The sequence below is a fragment of the Mytilus californianus genome, unplaced genomic scaffold, assembly GCF_021869535.1.
Source record: "Mytilus californianus isolate M0D057914Y unplaced genomic scaffold, xbMytCali1.0.p SCAF_5, whole genome shotgun sequence".
In the NCBI taxonomy this organism is placed as follows: domain Eukaryota; kingdom Metazoa; phylum Mollusca; class Bivalvia; order Mytilida; family Mytilidae; genus Mytilus; species Mytilus californianus.
In genome coordinates, this window is record NW_026262701.1 from 78,482,641 (window position 1) to 78,498,573 (window position 15,933).

The window sequence follows — 15,933 nt, forward strand, 5'->3', positions numbered from 1 at the left end:
AATTCTGAATAACCTGTATAAACAGGACACCTGATGTTTGAAAACTAATTGTTATATCCTAAGGGGCTTTAGTAAACAAGACAAGTTTCACTGGGCATATGACATTTGCGCCGATTTTATAAATTTTCAATCTTTCATTTGCGCCGATTTGGTTGTTTCATTTGCACCGATTCAATAATTTCAAGTTCCATTTGCTCCTTTCTGCATTTTAATGCTGTGCTTTTTTCATGGCGTAAAGAGGTTTTATTGTCCTTTGATATTTTAAAGGCTGTAAATAGATTTTTATATCATTTGATATTTTATTGCTATACTCAGTTATTTTAGTGGATGTAAACAGAGTGCTTTTAACCTTAATATTGACTTGTTTTCCTCGAAATCCTACTTTCTCGCTGCGTTGAAGACCCATTGGTGGCCTTCGGCTGTTGTCTGCTCTTTGGTCGGGTTGTTGTCTCTTGACAAATTCCCCATTTCCATTCTCAATTTTATTCCACCTCCCCATTGTGGGCAGGTGGCAACAGTTATATGCATGTTTTAATTGGTTATTCATAACATATGTATAACTGGCTAGCGGAAGAGGTTTATAATGATAAATAAAATAGTTTTCACCTGTTATTTACCTGTATAACAATCGGCGCAAATGAAAGAAATAATCGGCCCAAGTGAAAGAAAAAATCAGCGCAAGTGAAATGCAGATCGGCGCAAATGCAAAACACAGGTTTCACTCAATTTTTAAAACTTACCTGAACAGAAAACTTATCACTGAACAATGTAATTACTTCAAATTCAGTGGAGAAGGACTAAAAACTTTGGCATCAATACCTCTTCAAATGTGAGATATACATTTTCAGATGTTAATATAATAAAATTCCAAATAAAGTTTGTCCATCCCCCTTTTGAAAACAATAAACACTATGTAATTGAAAAAACAGTGGAAATGACACAAAATCAGTACATGCACAGAAAAAAAAACACACAAAAAACAAAGGCACAGTGCTTTAATTGCTGTTCTTCATCTTAAAGTCACAGTGAGGACTTCAACACAGACACAATTAAAGCCAAGATTCAGATTGAAATTTGACTATTCAAGTCAGAGTGTCATGACCCAAAATGACCCCCCTCCTGATGCTGATGCAACTGCATACAAAGTATGAATGACATGTCAATAGTACTTTTTTTGAAATTGACCTGATTAGAAAACTTTACGATAGTGGGTTAAAAATGACACTGAAAAAGCAACAAAAACAGTCAACAATTCTCATGATGGATATATTTATTGTATTGTTTCTTATTCTAATGAATTAAAGGGCATTTGTATGATTATATTTGTATTGTCTAGTTGCCATTGTCTATATGTTCCTGTTCCTGCTATTAGTGTGAATGGCAAAGTGCTTAAACAACAATGATCAAAGTTTATCTGTACACTTACATGAGAATATCCTCATTTATAGAAAATCTCAAATCCAGGAAAACCAATCTAAAATCAAACATTCTACAGTGTAATTTTAAAACCTATGTTACCATGTTTCCTGCAGTTTCCTAATGTTCAATCTAGACTAACTATAAATAGACCTACCTCAACATTCTACATTTATGTTCAGTCCAGCTATAAATAGACCTACCTCAACATTCTACATCTATGTTCAGTCAGTCTTTTTCCTGCCGCCTCTACATCTCGGACTTCTTTATTACTCCACAATCTTTCTGCAGGAGCTGATGCTCTTGGCCTAAATAGAGAAACATTAACTTGAAATTGTTCCTATTTGTTAATGACAAAATTCCTTGTGGTCCTTTTTTTGGCATTTAATTTTGTACATATTTGAGTGACATTATAAACATAATAAATATATAAGGAGATAAACTTGGGTGTTCTTAACCAAACATTGGTGGCTTTCTATGATTTCCATTGACAAATGAACTGATTTCCATGTAATTGTTCAATTATGACTAAAAAGGCATGAAATCCAATCAATCGAACAACCTTATGCAGTAAACGTTTTACTGTATTTAGTCCTTCAAACAAGCAATTTAATTGTAGGAACAAATCCACCGTAAACAATGTAAATGTTAAGACACCAAAAACCTACCATAAAGTTGTCATCAAGTTCTCATTATCAAGATATTCTGCCCAGATACAGGCCTCTCCTCCTAATACTTTCTTCTCATTAATTTGATATCCTATAAAATACATAAATCTTAATACTTTTTGGAAAATGACTATTGTAATTTGAACAAATTAAGAGAGAACCAATCTTGCATGATACAAGATTCTTATTCAGTTTCATATTTTTAGATCCTTACATGTACCTGTCTTTTTTCATATCTGCCCTGTTATCATACTGATGTCAATCCAGTGAAAATAACAGGGTAGGTATATATAAATATATAAAGGCAGGTATCATTCTATCTATCACTTATTTATATAATGAACATCAATGAAATGATAAATTGTCAAAATAAATGAAGTTTGTTAATTGTGAAATATCTGTTTAAAAATCAAAATATCAACAGGATGTTCAGTACAAACTAATTCAGCAAATTTGTGCAGGGTTTCCTTAAATGTGTATTGTTCTATTATTGCTTCTGTCAAAATAACCTTTCCCAATTTTTTAAATACAATATCTGCAAAACTGACAATATCTTTATCATTTATTCTTATTCAATTTTTAATAGATTCAGATTACAAATAACATTGACTGAAAAGGTTATTAATTGTAGTTTTTTAAGTCTAAGGTTTGCTATAGGAAACATGGGAAACCCCAAAAATTAATGAATTAAATCAAGAAATGTTATTTAGACAGACTTCCATTTGAACCCCCCTAGTTGATGGAATAAACAATATACATAGGTAAAGGGCAGGTTCAAATGGAAGTATTGCCAGATGTTGCACTGACACACTTCCCTAAATGAAGAAATGGTAGAGTCCATGTTTGGCTATGGACTCTACCATTGGAAATACAAAAATTCAAGCAGATAAAATCATAAATATGGAAGTGCACTTCTGTGGATTCATTTATTTTCCTTGGTACCAATTTTTGTAAATTAAGGAAAACTTGTATTTTCGTGAATATTTAATTTCATGGTTTTACACAAAAGTTTGCATACAAGCTTATATAAAACTTGTACTTTGATGAACATTTAAATTTGTGGTTTTTGTTTACCCAGAAAATCGACGAAAATTGGTATCCAACAAATTATAATGAAATCACAGTAAATATCATTTAAAGCAATTTTACCAAGAAATATTTTTAAATCTTCCCATAATTGTAGGTAAGAAATAAGAACCAGGGTTTTCAAATCCGAAAGTGAACACTTACATATTAAAGTATTTGCTGGAAGTAATTCAATACGGTATATAATATTCTTCAAAAGAAATATCAATAGCTTTAAATCACAAGTCTTTATTTTCAGGAAAAAAACATAACATCCACAGTTAATATACGTTGCATAATTACGACAGATTTTCGAGTGTTTTTACACTTTGATTTCACATATACAATTGCTGTGTGGAAACAGAATAATGTATTCCAATGCTTGAGGTGTATGCTCTTCAGTTTTCTTATTCTAGCATTTGAATCCATGAGATACTATTAATCTTTAAATGTTTTGTACATTAAAGGATTAGGTGTTGATGGCAGACCTAAGGTAGCTACTGTTGAAATAGTCAATAACTAGTCTAGAATTGAGGTGATCAAGCAGTAGACACTCTTCCATCACCAAAGGCCATATGTTAACATTGAGATGTCTTTTTTGGCTGTATTTTGTTATTGGGTTGCTGATTCTAAGAATTTCAAACTGACAATTCATTTTATTCATTTTGACAATAATTCAATATTCTGATCATAGACCAATTTTACTCAATTAAGGGTTTTTATAGTGCAAATAATAAAGGATTCCTTGAATATTAAATCTTAAATATGCGTATAGTTTATGCATTCTCATTTTTATAGTGTTTCAGACTTGAATATGGTCAGATTTGTAATCTTGGTTGGGAGTGTGTGTGCATGGCTAATAGGAATAAGAGTTTAAACAAAATAGAAGGTACGATTTGAAGCTAAACTGGCCCTAAAATAAAATTTATTTGAAAATTTCTTCAAATAAATGTTGAATCTATATACTTCACTACTGACAACATTTCTTTTTTATCCAAACATATGAGCTGTGTCGGTTAGAAATCAACCTTATGCAAGTGCACATATACATGTACATGTATAAGACTTTACATTTTTTTTGAACATTCAAATACAAATTAAAAGATGAATTTTGGTCTGTTTTGTAGATTCTTATAACAACTCAATTTTCAAACAGTTACAGACTTTGCATAGAGATTTTTCTACCCGAACTTGATAGGTTAACAGATATATTAATATTCATTTGCATAAGGTTGATTTTTATACGACGCAGCTCATATATTATTTGAATAATCCATAAATATTTTTATTCCTTTTCCTGTATTAATTAACAGGGGGTCAAATAAGTCCCAAAATGTACCTTCTCTTTTCAATGACATGTTATTAACAGTTCTTCATTTTTTCTTTTTCGAATATGGAGTTCTTACAAACATACCCAAGCATTTGGGAGTGAAAACATAGACTAAGGAAATTTGATTCAGAACAAATAGTCCATGTTGGGTGACATATCTTGCTGCTAAGTGTCACATCATTGTATAGTACATAAAACTATGAACATAGTAGTATTAAAAGTTAAACAAAATCTTGTTCTAAAAATGGAAACACCTGTCAAACAGTTTATATACTTTCAATCATATATTCTATTCACAAGAACCCACAAAATGTGTTTGCAAAAAAAGAAATTGAGTTATACATATTGGGTATTAAAGATATAACAAAATAACAGAATACAACATAATAAGAACAAAGCATACAAAGTACATAAGCAAGATAACATGTTTATGCAACTAGGAGTTACCTGAATCAAAATCTTCTGAAATAAAGGCACATATACCCTCAAACCAGATATGTTTAAAATTGTTTAAAAGCCTGTCTTATGGTTTGAAAAATTCTTTATTAGCTTTCATTTGTAAATCTTAATGTGGATTAATTAATTTTTGTGGGTACCAAATTTTCGTGAATTGAGGGAATATTGTAGTTTCATGGATATTTGATTTTCATGGTCTTAACAAAATTTGCATACAAGCTTATAGAGTATTTGTATTTTGTTGATCCGTGTTTCACACATACCCACGAAAAATCATCAAAAATTGGTGTCCCACAAATATTAATGAATCCTCGGTACATAAGGTAGAAAATAGTGGCAATCATAGTAACCAATGCTAGATTATCATAACAAAGAAACTAATTGGAAGTAAATAAATGAAGACATCAGTCAATGCAAGAGGTGGGTTAAGTGCTCCAATTTTTGAAAGTGTTTTTATTAAATTTTGCTCCTGTAAACAAGACTGAATATTAATGTTCTTATGCAGCTTTAAAATTATTCTGCATTATTTAATAATTCCTTAAACGTCATAGCAAAAAACTAAAGACAACTATAGGGAAAAACTTAATAAATCCTTTGTCAAATAAACTAATGACATAAAAAGATGTCTCGCCTGCATTTTTTTTTGTAGTAAAATGAAATGTTGAAATCAAAAGGATATACTTTAACATGTTAACTAGGCCAAACATTCAGTCAATAAACCACGAAAGAGGGTACAGGGCCAAATAATCTCTGTAGAAATAAGATATGCCAATGCTAATACAAATGCATATCAAATGTCATAACTGATTCCCTTAAATTGACGTTATCACAAATTTTAACGTGTAATTTATAAAAATGTGTCAAATCAAATAAACCATGGCTGAGGTGGAGGGCCAGATATTCTAAGTGGATATGAAATGTGCTATTGCTAGTATTATTACATACCGGTACCAAATATTAATTACTGTCAATGACTCCCCTTTAATTAACCTTATCACAAACTTTAACATTTAAACTATTCAAGTTTCAAAGTCAATAGACCATGACTGAGAAGCGGTGTCAAATAACTTCAGTTGAAATGAGATTTGCAAATGCATACCATATGTTGTTGCCATATCTTACATGGTTTTCAAACTTTAACCTATTGTTGATGCCACCAGCTTATCTGCAGAAAACAAAATCCTAAGTCTCAACTCCTGATACTTCATTTAAGTTTGACATCAAGTATATGGGAACATGCAAATAACAAAGTGTTGGGAAAGTGTTTAAAACAATATTAATACCTGTACAAGACAAAACCTTTTCAAACATGTGGTACAATAAATCGAATTCTCAAGTGTTTTATCTGGTAAATAATTCAGTTACAGAATATGGTATCCTGTTTTTTTAGTTTCTAGTACTCAACCTTAGGTATAATCCTAAAAACCCTTAAATGATATATGAACAGATATGAACATCAAACAACTTTTTTTTTTTAAACAGAACAATATTTTATTGTAAGCAAAAACGATTTGACATTTCAATGTCAGTCATGAAAAAAACAATACTCTAAGAGCATAGCAGCACTAAATGCCTACTTGCCAAATTGCCTACAATTTGCATGGATTTTTTGGCAATGATACACCAAACACAATATTCTACGTACCAAATGAAGTATCAACTGGGTCACAGTTGTAATATTTGGGCCACTTTACACCATATTCTATGAGATCTAGGTACCAACATGTAGAATACACAACATTATATCCCATATCTATTGCTCTCTGTACATCTCCCATGTCACCCTGCCATATCTGTATGATGGTATCATTGGGGAGCTAAAAATACAAACACAAGTCTTGAATAAGTTCATCAAGTCTTATTATGATTCAGAAATTTCATTCCAATTGTTATCTAGCCACAATGGAAATAAAAATATGATTCAGAATGGGTATCAAATTTTTAATGATTTGGCAATTTCAGTTTTAGCTGGCAAAAATTTAAGCATTCTCATCTGTTATTATTCATAAAGATGATTGGAAAAATCTAATGTTGTTGCGGAAATTTAACAAAAGCTATATATCCATTGAAATGATTTCAATATTAAAAAATCTTCAATCAAATATAATACCATTTAATGACGTTGTGCCTTTTTACATGTTAACTTATTAAACAATACATTTGCAACAGTAATTAATATATATCAGTGTTCTTTCTATATAAAAATTCGTAAGGGTTCCGCGGAACCCAGTGTCTCGCCTACTTTTGCTGTTAATCGCAGGCTCAACAAAAATGAGATGAGGATAAAATTTAATAAAAATATTCCTCTCAATACAATTTTTTTTATTGTAAGAAGCTTCTGTCCAAGTTTGGTAGAAATCCAGGATAGTTTGAGAAAGTCATTAAAATTTTAAAAACTTTAACCACAGAGTGAATGTAATGTTTCCTGGCAGAAAAACTAAGTACATTTATAAGTAAAATACGGAAAAACTGGGATTTTTTTTTTTTACAAAATTTGCTTCTGGATACTATCTTATGATCATAAACAAGCTTCTGTCCAAGTTTGGTAGAAATCCAGGATAGTTTGAGAAAGTTATTAAAATTTTAAAAACTTTAACCACAGAGTGAATGTAATGTTTCCTGGCAGAAAAACTAAGTCCATTTATAAGTAAAATACGGAAAAACAGGAATTTTTTTTTACAAAATTTACTTCTGGATACTATCTTATGATCATAAACAAGCTTCTGTCCAAGTTTTGTAGAAATCCAGGATAGTTTAAGAAAGTAATTAAAATTTCAAAAACTTTAACCACAGAGTGAATATTTGTGGACGCCGCCGCCGACGCCGACGGAATGTAGGATCGCTATGTCTCGCTTTTTCGACAAAAGTCGAAGGCTCGACAATAAAGGGTTTGCAATTAGGACATTTCTGAAAGCATTCCAGTAACTGCCCAAACTCATCAAAGATACCAGCCACTAATTCCACAAAAAAATCTTACGAGAAAAAACACTCGTAAGTCATGAACATTTTAGTATAACTTACCCAGGCTTGTAATTTTATTCATAAGACCCATATTTCATATATAACTCATCCGTGGCCTCAAAAATCAAAAATCAAAATGCAAGAACTGCAAAAAAAAAGGTGTAATCCCTATGAAAAAAGTTTTCTCCAAGTTTTTCATAGGACTGATGTAGAATTTATATCCATTTCATCTTTCTTATTCTACAACTGAATACCGCCTTTACCTGTTCCAAGTTATAAAGTAAAATGGTATAGCCGTTGGTTAATATTATTATATACTATACCTGAACATTATTATTCATGATCTCCTGCCACATAACAAATCGTACACCATTTGGTCTTTTACTTCCAATGTCTTTCAGATCAGTCGTCAATCTTTAATAATATTGAAATATACTTGTTAATTACAACATATCTTTAGAATTAAGACTTTTCAGTAGAATCAACTTACAATATATTAAAGTGAAACAGATACAGTTGAACCTTGATTAGTTGAAGTCAAAGGGACCTGACATAATTATTCAGTTTAATTATAGTTTTAATGAATCTTTAATCTTAATAGATTCTCTACGCTTGGGTCATTTTATTTGTTCCCTAATTGTGTTACACAAACATAACAATATACCTAACATCAAATTTCTATCATACATACACCAGCTTAGATGGACCTAAAACTTAACCAAGGTGTGGACTATGATATCGCAAAGAGGATAGTGACAGCAGACACTCATCACAGACAAAAATGATGACAGATGAGATTTATAGAATGTTACCTCTTTTCATAATACTCGAGAACTTTTCTGATTTCATAACTGTACATGTAAGGATCATTATTCTGTAAGTTTATTGGCTGGTCTGGTTTGCCCTCAAGCTGATTTAATAACTTTAACACTTCTGGATTGGAGGACCTAAAAAGTAAAAGATGAATACATAAATATATCAAGGCTAAAAATAATCTAATACCCTGAAATGTCTCGCCAGTTTTACTTATCATTGAATTTATGTTGAAAGTCTTGTAATATGAAAGTTTTACTACAAGTATCACAGAAACTTAACATTGACCAATAAACCATGAAATTCAGGTCAAGGTCATATGAACCCTGCCAGACAGACATGTACACCTTACAATAATTCCATACACCAAATATGTATTTGGCTTACTGCTAATAGTATCTGATAAACTGACAAAATCACAAAATTATAATTGACCATGAAATTAAAGTCAAAGTCAATTGAAATCTGTCAGTCAGACATATACCCCTTACAATAATTCCATACTCCAAATATAGTTGATCTATGGTTTATAGTATCTGAGAAAAAGACCAAACCACAAAAACTAAACATGTTCAATGAACCATGAAATTGAGGTCAAGGTCAGAATAATCCTGTCAGTCGGGACATATACCCTAACAATAATTCCATACACCCAATATAGTTGACCTATTGATTACAGAATAAGAGATACTGACTTGACCACGCAACTTTAACCTTGGTCACTGATCCATGGAATAAGGTCTTGGTCATGTGAGCCCTACCTGAAGGGCATGTAGACTTTACAAAGAACACATATACCAAATATAGTTATCCTATTACTCATAATAAGTGAGTATAAACTGAATTATTTTTTTTCAAGCAGTCACTGAACCATGAAAATGAGGTCAAGGACAATGGACATATGACAGACTGAAAATATGTAACAAAAGGTATCTGCATACAAGGTATGAAGCATCCAGGTCTTCTACCTTCTGAAATATAAAGCTTTTAACAAATAGTTTACGATGTTGCCACTGCCGGATTGTAATACATGTACTGCAACTTTCATCGCAGGCGAGACAATGCTATGAAACTCAATTAAATAGAAATATCCAGAAAGCCTGTAAATTGTACTTAATTCAGTAATCTGCTTTCATCTGCTATTTATAATGCATTCTAAACATTTTTTTTCTATTGAGAAAGCTGCAATATAGGTTGCTTAATTCTTTACTTAACAATTTTGAAGAAATTTTCCAATCACCTATTTAATACCTTTAGAATTCTTTTTTAAGGGAAACAAAGTAAAATTTTCCAGCTGTTACCTCCTTATAATTAAAAGAACTGAAATTAAATTTTTATAACCTAATTGATATTTTGGAAAGTCAACACTTCTTGCACAAAGATACCAGTTATCTTTAGTAGTCTTTTTACCAATTTCTGTTTGACTTATTGTTTCTGAACTTTTTTATGGTACTTATTTTTTCACAATTTGTTATTGCTGATGAATTCATATGTATTTAATTTATCAGTACATGTATTTTAGAAAAAAACTAAACATAAATAACCAACATAAAATATTTAAATATATTAATCAGACCTGCCAACTATTCCAATTTTCATGCCTCAACCTGAATCCCGATATTGGGATCATAATACAAGTCAAAATCCTGATTTTCACAACAACTATCCGGAAATAAAATGCTTAGCTGAGCGCAGCTGGATACGACCACAGAGGTTCAACTCTGAACAGTTGGGGCCAAAATGGACACAATATTCACGCTTGATACAGGTCTGAATTTGGATTGTAATTAAATATTTTACACATAATAGGTTTCTGACACCGAATAACTGTAGCCAAAGAACTTAGAATTGGTTATATGATTTGAATTTATATTCGATTTTTTGTATTGTGCAATACACTATGCTGTTGCAAATTGACCAACCCACCCACCCACCCCCATAAAAAAATTTAACCCCCCTTTTTTTTTGCTTTAGTGAAATAAATACACTATCCTGTTGCATATTGACCACCCCCCCCCCCTTTTTTTTGCAAAAAAAAATAATATTTGAAGAAATTTTCTTTTTAATATCTGAAATCTGAAATGGAAAAAAAAATTGCCCCCCACAATTTCTTTTTTACCCCCCACCCCCCTCCTCCTTTTCCAAATACCAATTTAAATACATCATAAAAGTCTTAAAATAGAAAATGACATACATAATCATTGCTAAAATTAATATTCCTTTAATAGTAACTTCTAAGAATAAATTGACAGCTAATCACCTCAAGACAATACAATATTTCTTTATACATAATTTAAAAGCAGTGTAAGGGAGGTAATCCAAACATACAAACATTGTACTTTAAATGTGTTTGGATTACCTCCCTTACACTGCTTTTAAATTGTCCATTAACCAGGAAACCTTTGTTTTTCCCCCTTTTTTTGCCCCTAATACCTAAACAGTTTGAGCCATAACCCCCAAAGTCAATCCTAACCATCCCTTTGTGGAATGGAAATTTCAGAGAGATTCATACACCGTTCCACAAGTTATTGTCTGGAAACTAGAAAATGCTTATTTGGGCCCTTTTTTGGCCCCCAATTCCTAAACTGTTAGAACCATAACCCCCAAAATCAATCCAAACCTTCCTTTTGTGTTTATAAACATTGTGTTTAAATTTCATAGATTTCTATTTACTTATACTAAAGTTATTGTCTGGAAACCAAATGTCTTTGGACGACGACGACAAAGCAATACCAATATACGATTGCAGTCGTATAAAAATATTGGTTACCGATTCTGAAGTTTTTCTGTTCAATTTCTATAAATCTATTTTTACCTGGCAACATATTCATGACAAGTTTACGACTCTACGCTAATCAACAGTCACAACAGGTATTATAATTTGTTGTTACAGGTAATTTGCTTATCTGATGGGTCATAACGATCCTCAAAATTAATTTATTTGTGAATAGAATCTGTCAGTTGCATGGTCGGCATTTCAATTTTAATCAATTTATCATACGATCACAATTTGCAACCTTTACCGTAGTTCCATGACAAAATCGTAATTAACTGAAAGACAAAAAACTGTTATGAACTCATTAGAAAACAGCATTTATCTTGAAATCCATTAAATTTTTTGAAATCAGACGTGTATCTGTCCACTTCTGATTTAAAATTGACGCCATTTTGTATTCACTTCTACTGTATTTAAGCCTCTCCTGGTAAGAGCACCTCTGAACACTAAAGATAACTCAAATTTATCCATTTTCTCATTTATACTAATGGACTAACTCAAGATCTGTCTTCATTCTTCTAACTTTAGGACATTTAGGTTTAGGTCTTTTGAGTCATGGTGCAAAGATAAGCAGGAGGGGAAAAAGGGGGGTCTTCACTTTGTATCCTTTATCTTTTTAGGCCATTTTTCTCTATTCTCAAGTTATTTTGCCAATAAATAAGTACAAGAATCATGCAAATAAAAGAAAAAATGACTATTTAGCTCATCATCAGTAAACCAAAAGAAAAAAAAAGAGATATTAGACGATTTCAAGAGTAAACAAGAGGCTCTCAAGAGCCTGAATCGCTCACCTGTATTTCAGAGGAGAAGATTTTTAAATGTTAGCAAACTTGATGAACAAATTGTGTAAAATTGTCTTTAAAGGGCAATAACTCCTTAAGGATTCAATTGACAACTTTGGTCATATTAACTTTTTTGTAGATCTTACTTTGCTAAACATTATTGCTGCTTACAGTTTATATATATCTATAATAATATTCAAAATAATAACAAAAAACTGCAAAATTTTGTTAAAACTACCAATTCGGTGGCAGCAACCCAACAATGGGTTGTTCGATTCGTCTGATAATTTCAGGGCCGATAGATCTTGACCAATTAAACAATTTTACCCCATGTCACATTTGCTCTAAAAGATTTAGTTTTTGAGATATAAGCCAAAAACTGCATTTGACCCTTATGTTCTATTTTTAGCCATGGCAGCCATGTTTGTCGATGGATACAAACTTCGGATACAATTTATAAACAAGATACCCTAAGGAACATTTAGTTAAAGTTTGAAGGTAATTGGCTTAGTAGTTTCAGAGGAGAAGATTTTTAAATGTTAGCAAACTTGATGAACAAATTGTGTAAAATTGTCTTTAAAGGGCAATAACTCCTTAAGGGGTCAATTGACAATTATGGTCATAAATAAACTTTTTTGTAGATCTTACTTTCCTGAACATTATTGCTGCTTACAGTTCATATATATCTATAATAATATTCAAAATAATAAAAAACTGCAAAATTTTGTTAATACCAATTCGGTGGCAGCAACCCAACAATGGGTTTTTCGATTCGTCTGAAAATTTCAGAGCTGATAGATCTTGACCAATTGAACAATTTTACCCCATGTCAGATTTGCTCTAAAAGCTTTAGTTTTTGAGATATAAGCCAAAAACTGCATTTGACCCCTATGTTCTATTTTTAGCCATGGCGGCCATGTTTGTTGATGGATCAAAACTTCGGATACAATTTATAAACTAGATACTCTAAGGAACATTTAGTTAAAGTTCGAAGGTATTTGGCCCAGTAGTTTCAGAGGAGAAGATTTTTGAAATAGTTTACGACGACAGACGACGACGACGGACGCCAAGTGATGGCATAAGCTCACATGGGGCCCTTTGGGCCCCGGTGAGCTAAAAAAACGAAAGGGAGCTCACGTCAATAGATATAAACAATTCACCAAAGTTTTATGCAAATTGGTTAAAGCGTTTTTGAGTTAGTGTCTGACATGTTGACGATGGACGGACAGACAGACGGACAAGGGTATACCATAATACTTCCGGAAACGGGCTTGTAAAAACAGCGCACACAGAAACGCAGCAAAAATTGTAACCCTTAAAAATCTAACCGTGCACTAAATCCCCCATGGAGATTTTAAAAAGTTGGCAGGTCTGATTAATGTTCATTAATTATGTCTTTATTTGTTCAAAAATATGAAACAAAATTAACAAAGATTATCCAATAATCAAAACAACTGTCTGTTTGATAGAGGTTATTATGCAATTAAGTTGTTAATTTCACAATAAAGCTGTCCTATTTGGCATAGAGCATTATTTGTTATCTTTTATCCTTAATTGGTTTTCTGTATGAATCACTGGTGTTGTTTAAACAGTTTCACAGTTAAATTTAAGATGAAAAGTAAACAATTTAAATATCCATGTACAGTTGTATATTCCAGTGATATTTATTCAATGGTTTTTATATACATGTATAAAGCTGTATTTGTATCCACATGTATTTATTTTTTTCGCAAAAAATATAACACCTGGGAAATTAGTGAAAATAAATACAACGTGAAAAAAGTACATATACAGTATAATAATTCATAAAAATAAAAAAATGTGGTATGATTGCCAATGACCTTCCACCTAACAATAAGGATGTTAACAACTTCAGGTCAACAATTAACTGCTTTAACATCTTATTACATGTAAAGATCTACCAATCTTTTATTTCTTAACCCAATGTTTATTTTCTTATTAATTTGAAAGACTCCACCAAACCACATACCAACATGTCATAGGAACTTCATCTCCACCTAAATGTAGGTACTGATCTTTGAACACGTGCATTACTTCATTGAAGAAATTTTTCAGGAATCTGTAGGTCTCATTTTTACTGGGATCCATGGGACCCAAATAACCATTTACTGGATGAGCTCCTTGATAGCACTGGGTCAGCAAGTCTGGTCTACTCAGTCCCCATGAATAGGTATGACCTGTAACATAAGGGAAAGTATGCTTGTAGTAAATATAAAATATTGTGAAATGTTGAAACTTTCATACAGAGAGAAATTCAATTATTCAGTGATTTGGCAATGATAAATGAAAATTTTCATCAATTTGAAGAGTTTTTGTTGCATAATAATGAATTATCCCTTCTGTTTATCACAAAACAAAACATTTCCATTCCAAGGCCTTGTAGGAATTATTGTCTAGCAATGGTAAAATTTATTCGGAGTTAAACTATATTACAAAAGCTGTAAACTTATCATCCCACTGAATTTTCTCTTTTAATAAATGAAATTGTTGCAGAAACATATGATGCCAGGAAGTGAAATCTATCCTTTATTGTGTATGGAATATATATGTAAAGAGACAAATACTTTTCTTTTTAGTACAGCTCCATGTCAGATTCTGGCAAATACGACACTATGTGGCATTGATAAAATTTATATCAAAATACCTTTATAATTTCATATCATATCATACACAACAAATGATTTTCAAAAGCTATAAATTTACTTTCAGCAGACAGGTTTTTTAGTCGTTTGATAATATTTATATGGTTTCTCATAATCCTTATTTTTCTTTTCTTTTCTTTTCTTGAATACTACAACTATATCTTTGCATCTCTTATTTCCCAAACCAGATGTTAACATTGAAACTTCAAAGTCTTTGAGTCCATAAGAAGTACACTTCACTTAACACCAGAATAAATCTTACCTGGTGTATCAAACTCTGGCATAACTCTGATACCTCTAAGTCTGGCATAGTCTATAATTTCAGCAATATCTTCATGACTATATACAAAGGAAGGGTGATATGCTCCCTGCAAAACAGATGTAAGATGAAAACAATAATAAACTGTTATCACAGAGATATGTCTCGCCTTTTTGTAATTTTGATAATGCAAATGTTGAAATTAAAATAGCAATACTTTATCATGTAAGTTATGCAAATATTCAAAGTCAATGAACCATGACTGAAGGTACATGGCTAGACAATCTCCATGGAATGAGATGTGCCAATGCTAATACAACTGCATACCAAATACCACTGACTTATTATAAGTTGTTCCCTTTAAACAAACCTAAACACAAACATTAACTTGTAAACTATGTAAAAGTTTCAAAGTCAATGAATCATGATCAGGGGTGGGGCTATATAATCTCCATGGAAACGATATTTGCAAATGCCAATACATTTGCATACCAAATATCATTGACTTAACATTAGCAGTTCATCTTAGACTGATCTAATCACAAACTAATACATGTAAACTAAGCAAAAGTTTCAAAGTCAATAGACCATGACTGAGGGGGCGGGGCCAAATATTCTCCATGGAAATGAGATGTGCTAATGCTTATACAACGGAACACAAATTAACATTGGCCTACCACTAATGGTTCCCCTTGAACTGACCTAATCACAAACTAATACATGTTAACTTAGCAAAATTTTCAA

The 15,933-nt window shown here is 31.6% G+C and overlaps 1 protein-coding gene across 3 annotated transcripts in view; it reads right to left on the reverse strand.

Moving 5' to 3' along the window:
- The window catches only part of LOC127701475 (uncharacterized), a 104,705-nt gene that overhangs the window by 15,363 nt on the left and 73,409 nt on the right, over positions 1–15,933 (reverse strand). For all 3 annotated transcript variants that reach the window (XM_052205347.1, XM_052205348.1, XM_052205349.1), the window contains 7 exons: positions 15,193–15,298; positions 14,258–14,465; positions 8,709–8,843; positions 8,220–8,310; positions 6,581–6,752; positions 2,085–2,175; positions 1,620–1,724 (listed from right to left, as the gene is read on the reverse strand). In XM_052205347.1, the coding sequence (XP_052061307.1) occupies positions 1,620–1,724; positions 2,085–2,175; positions 6,581–6,752; positions 8,220–8,310; positions 8,709–8,843; positions 14,258–14,465; positions 15,193–15,298 (908 nt within the window). The remainder of the gene's footprint in view (positions 1–1,619; positions 1,725–2,084; positions 2,176–6,580; positions 6,753–8,219; positions 8,311–8,708; positions 8,844–14,257; positions 14,466–15,192; positions 15,299–15,933) is intronic.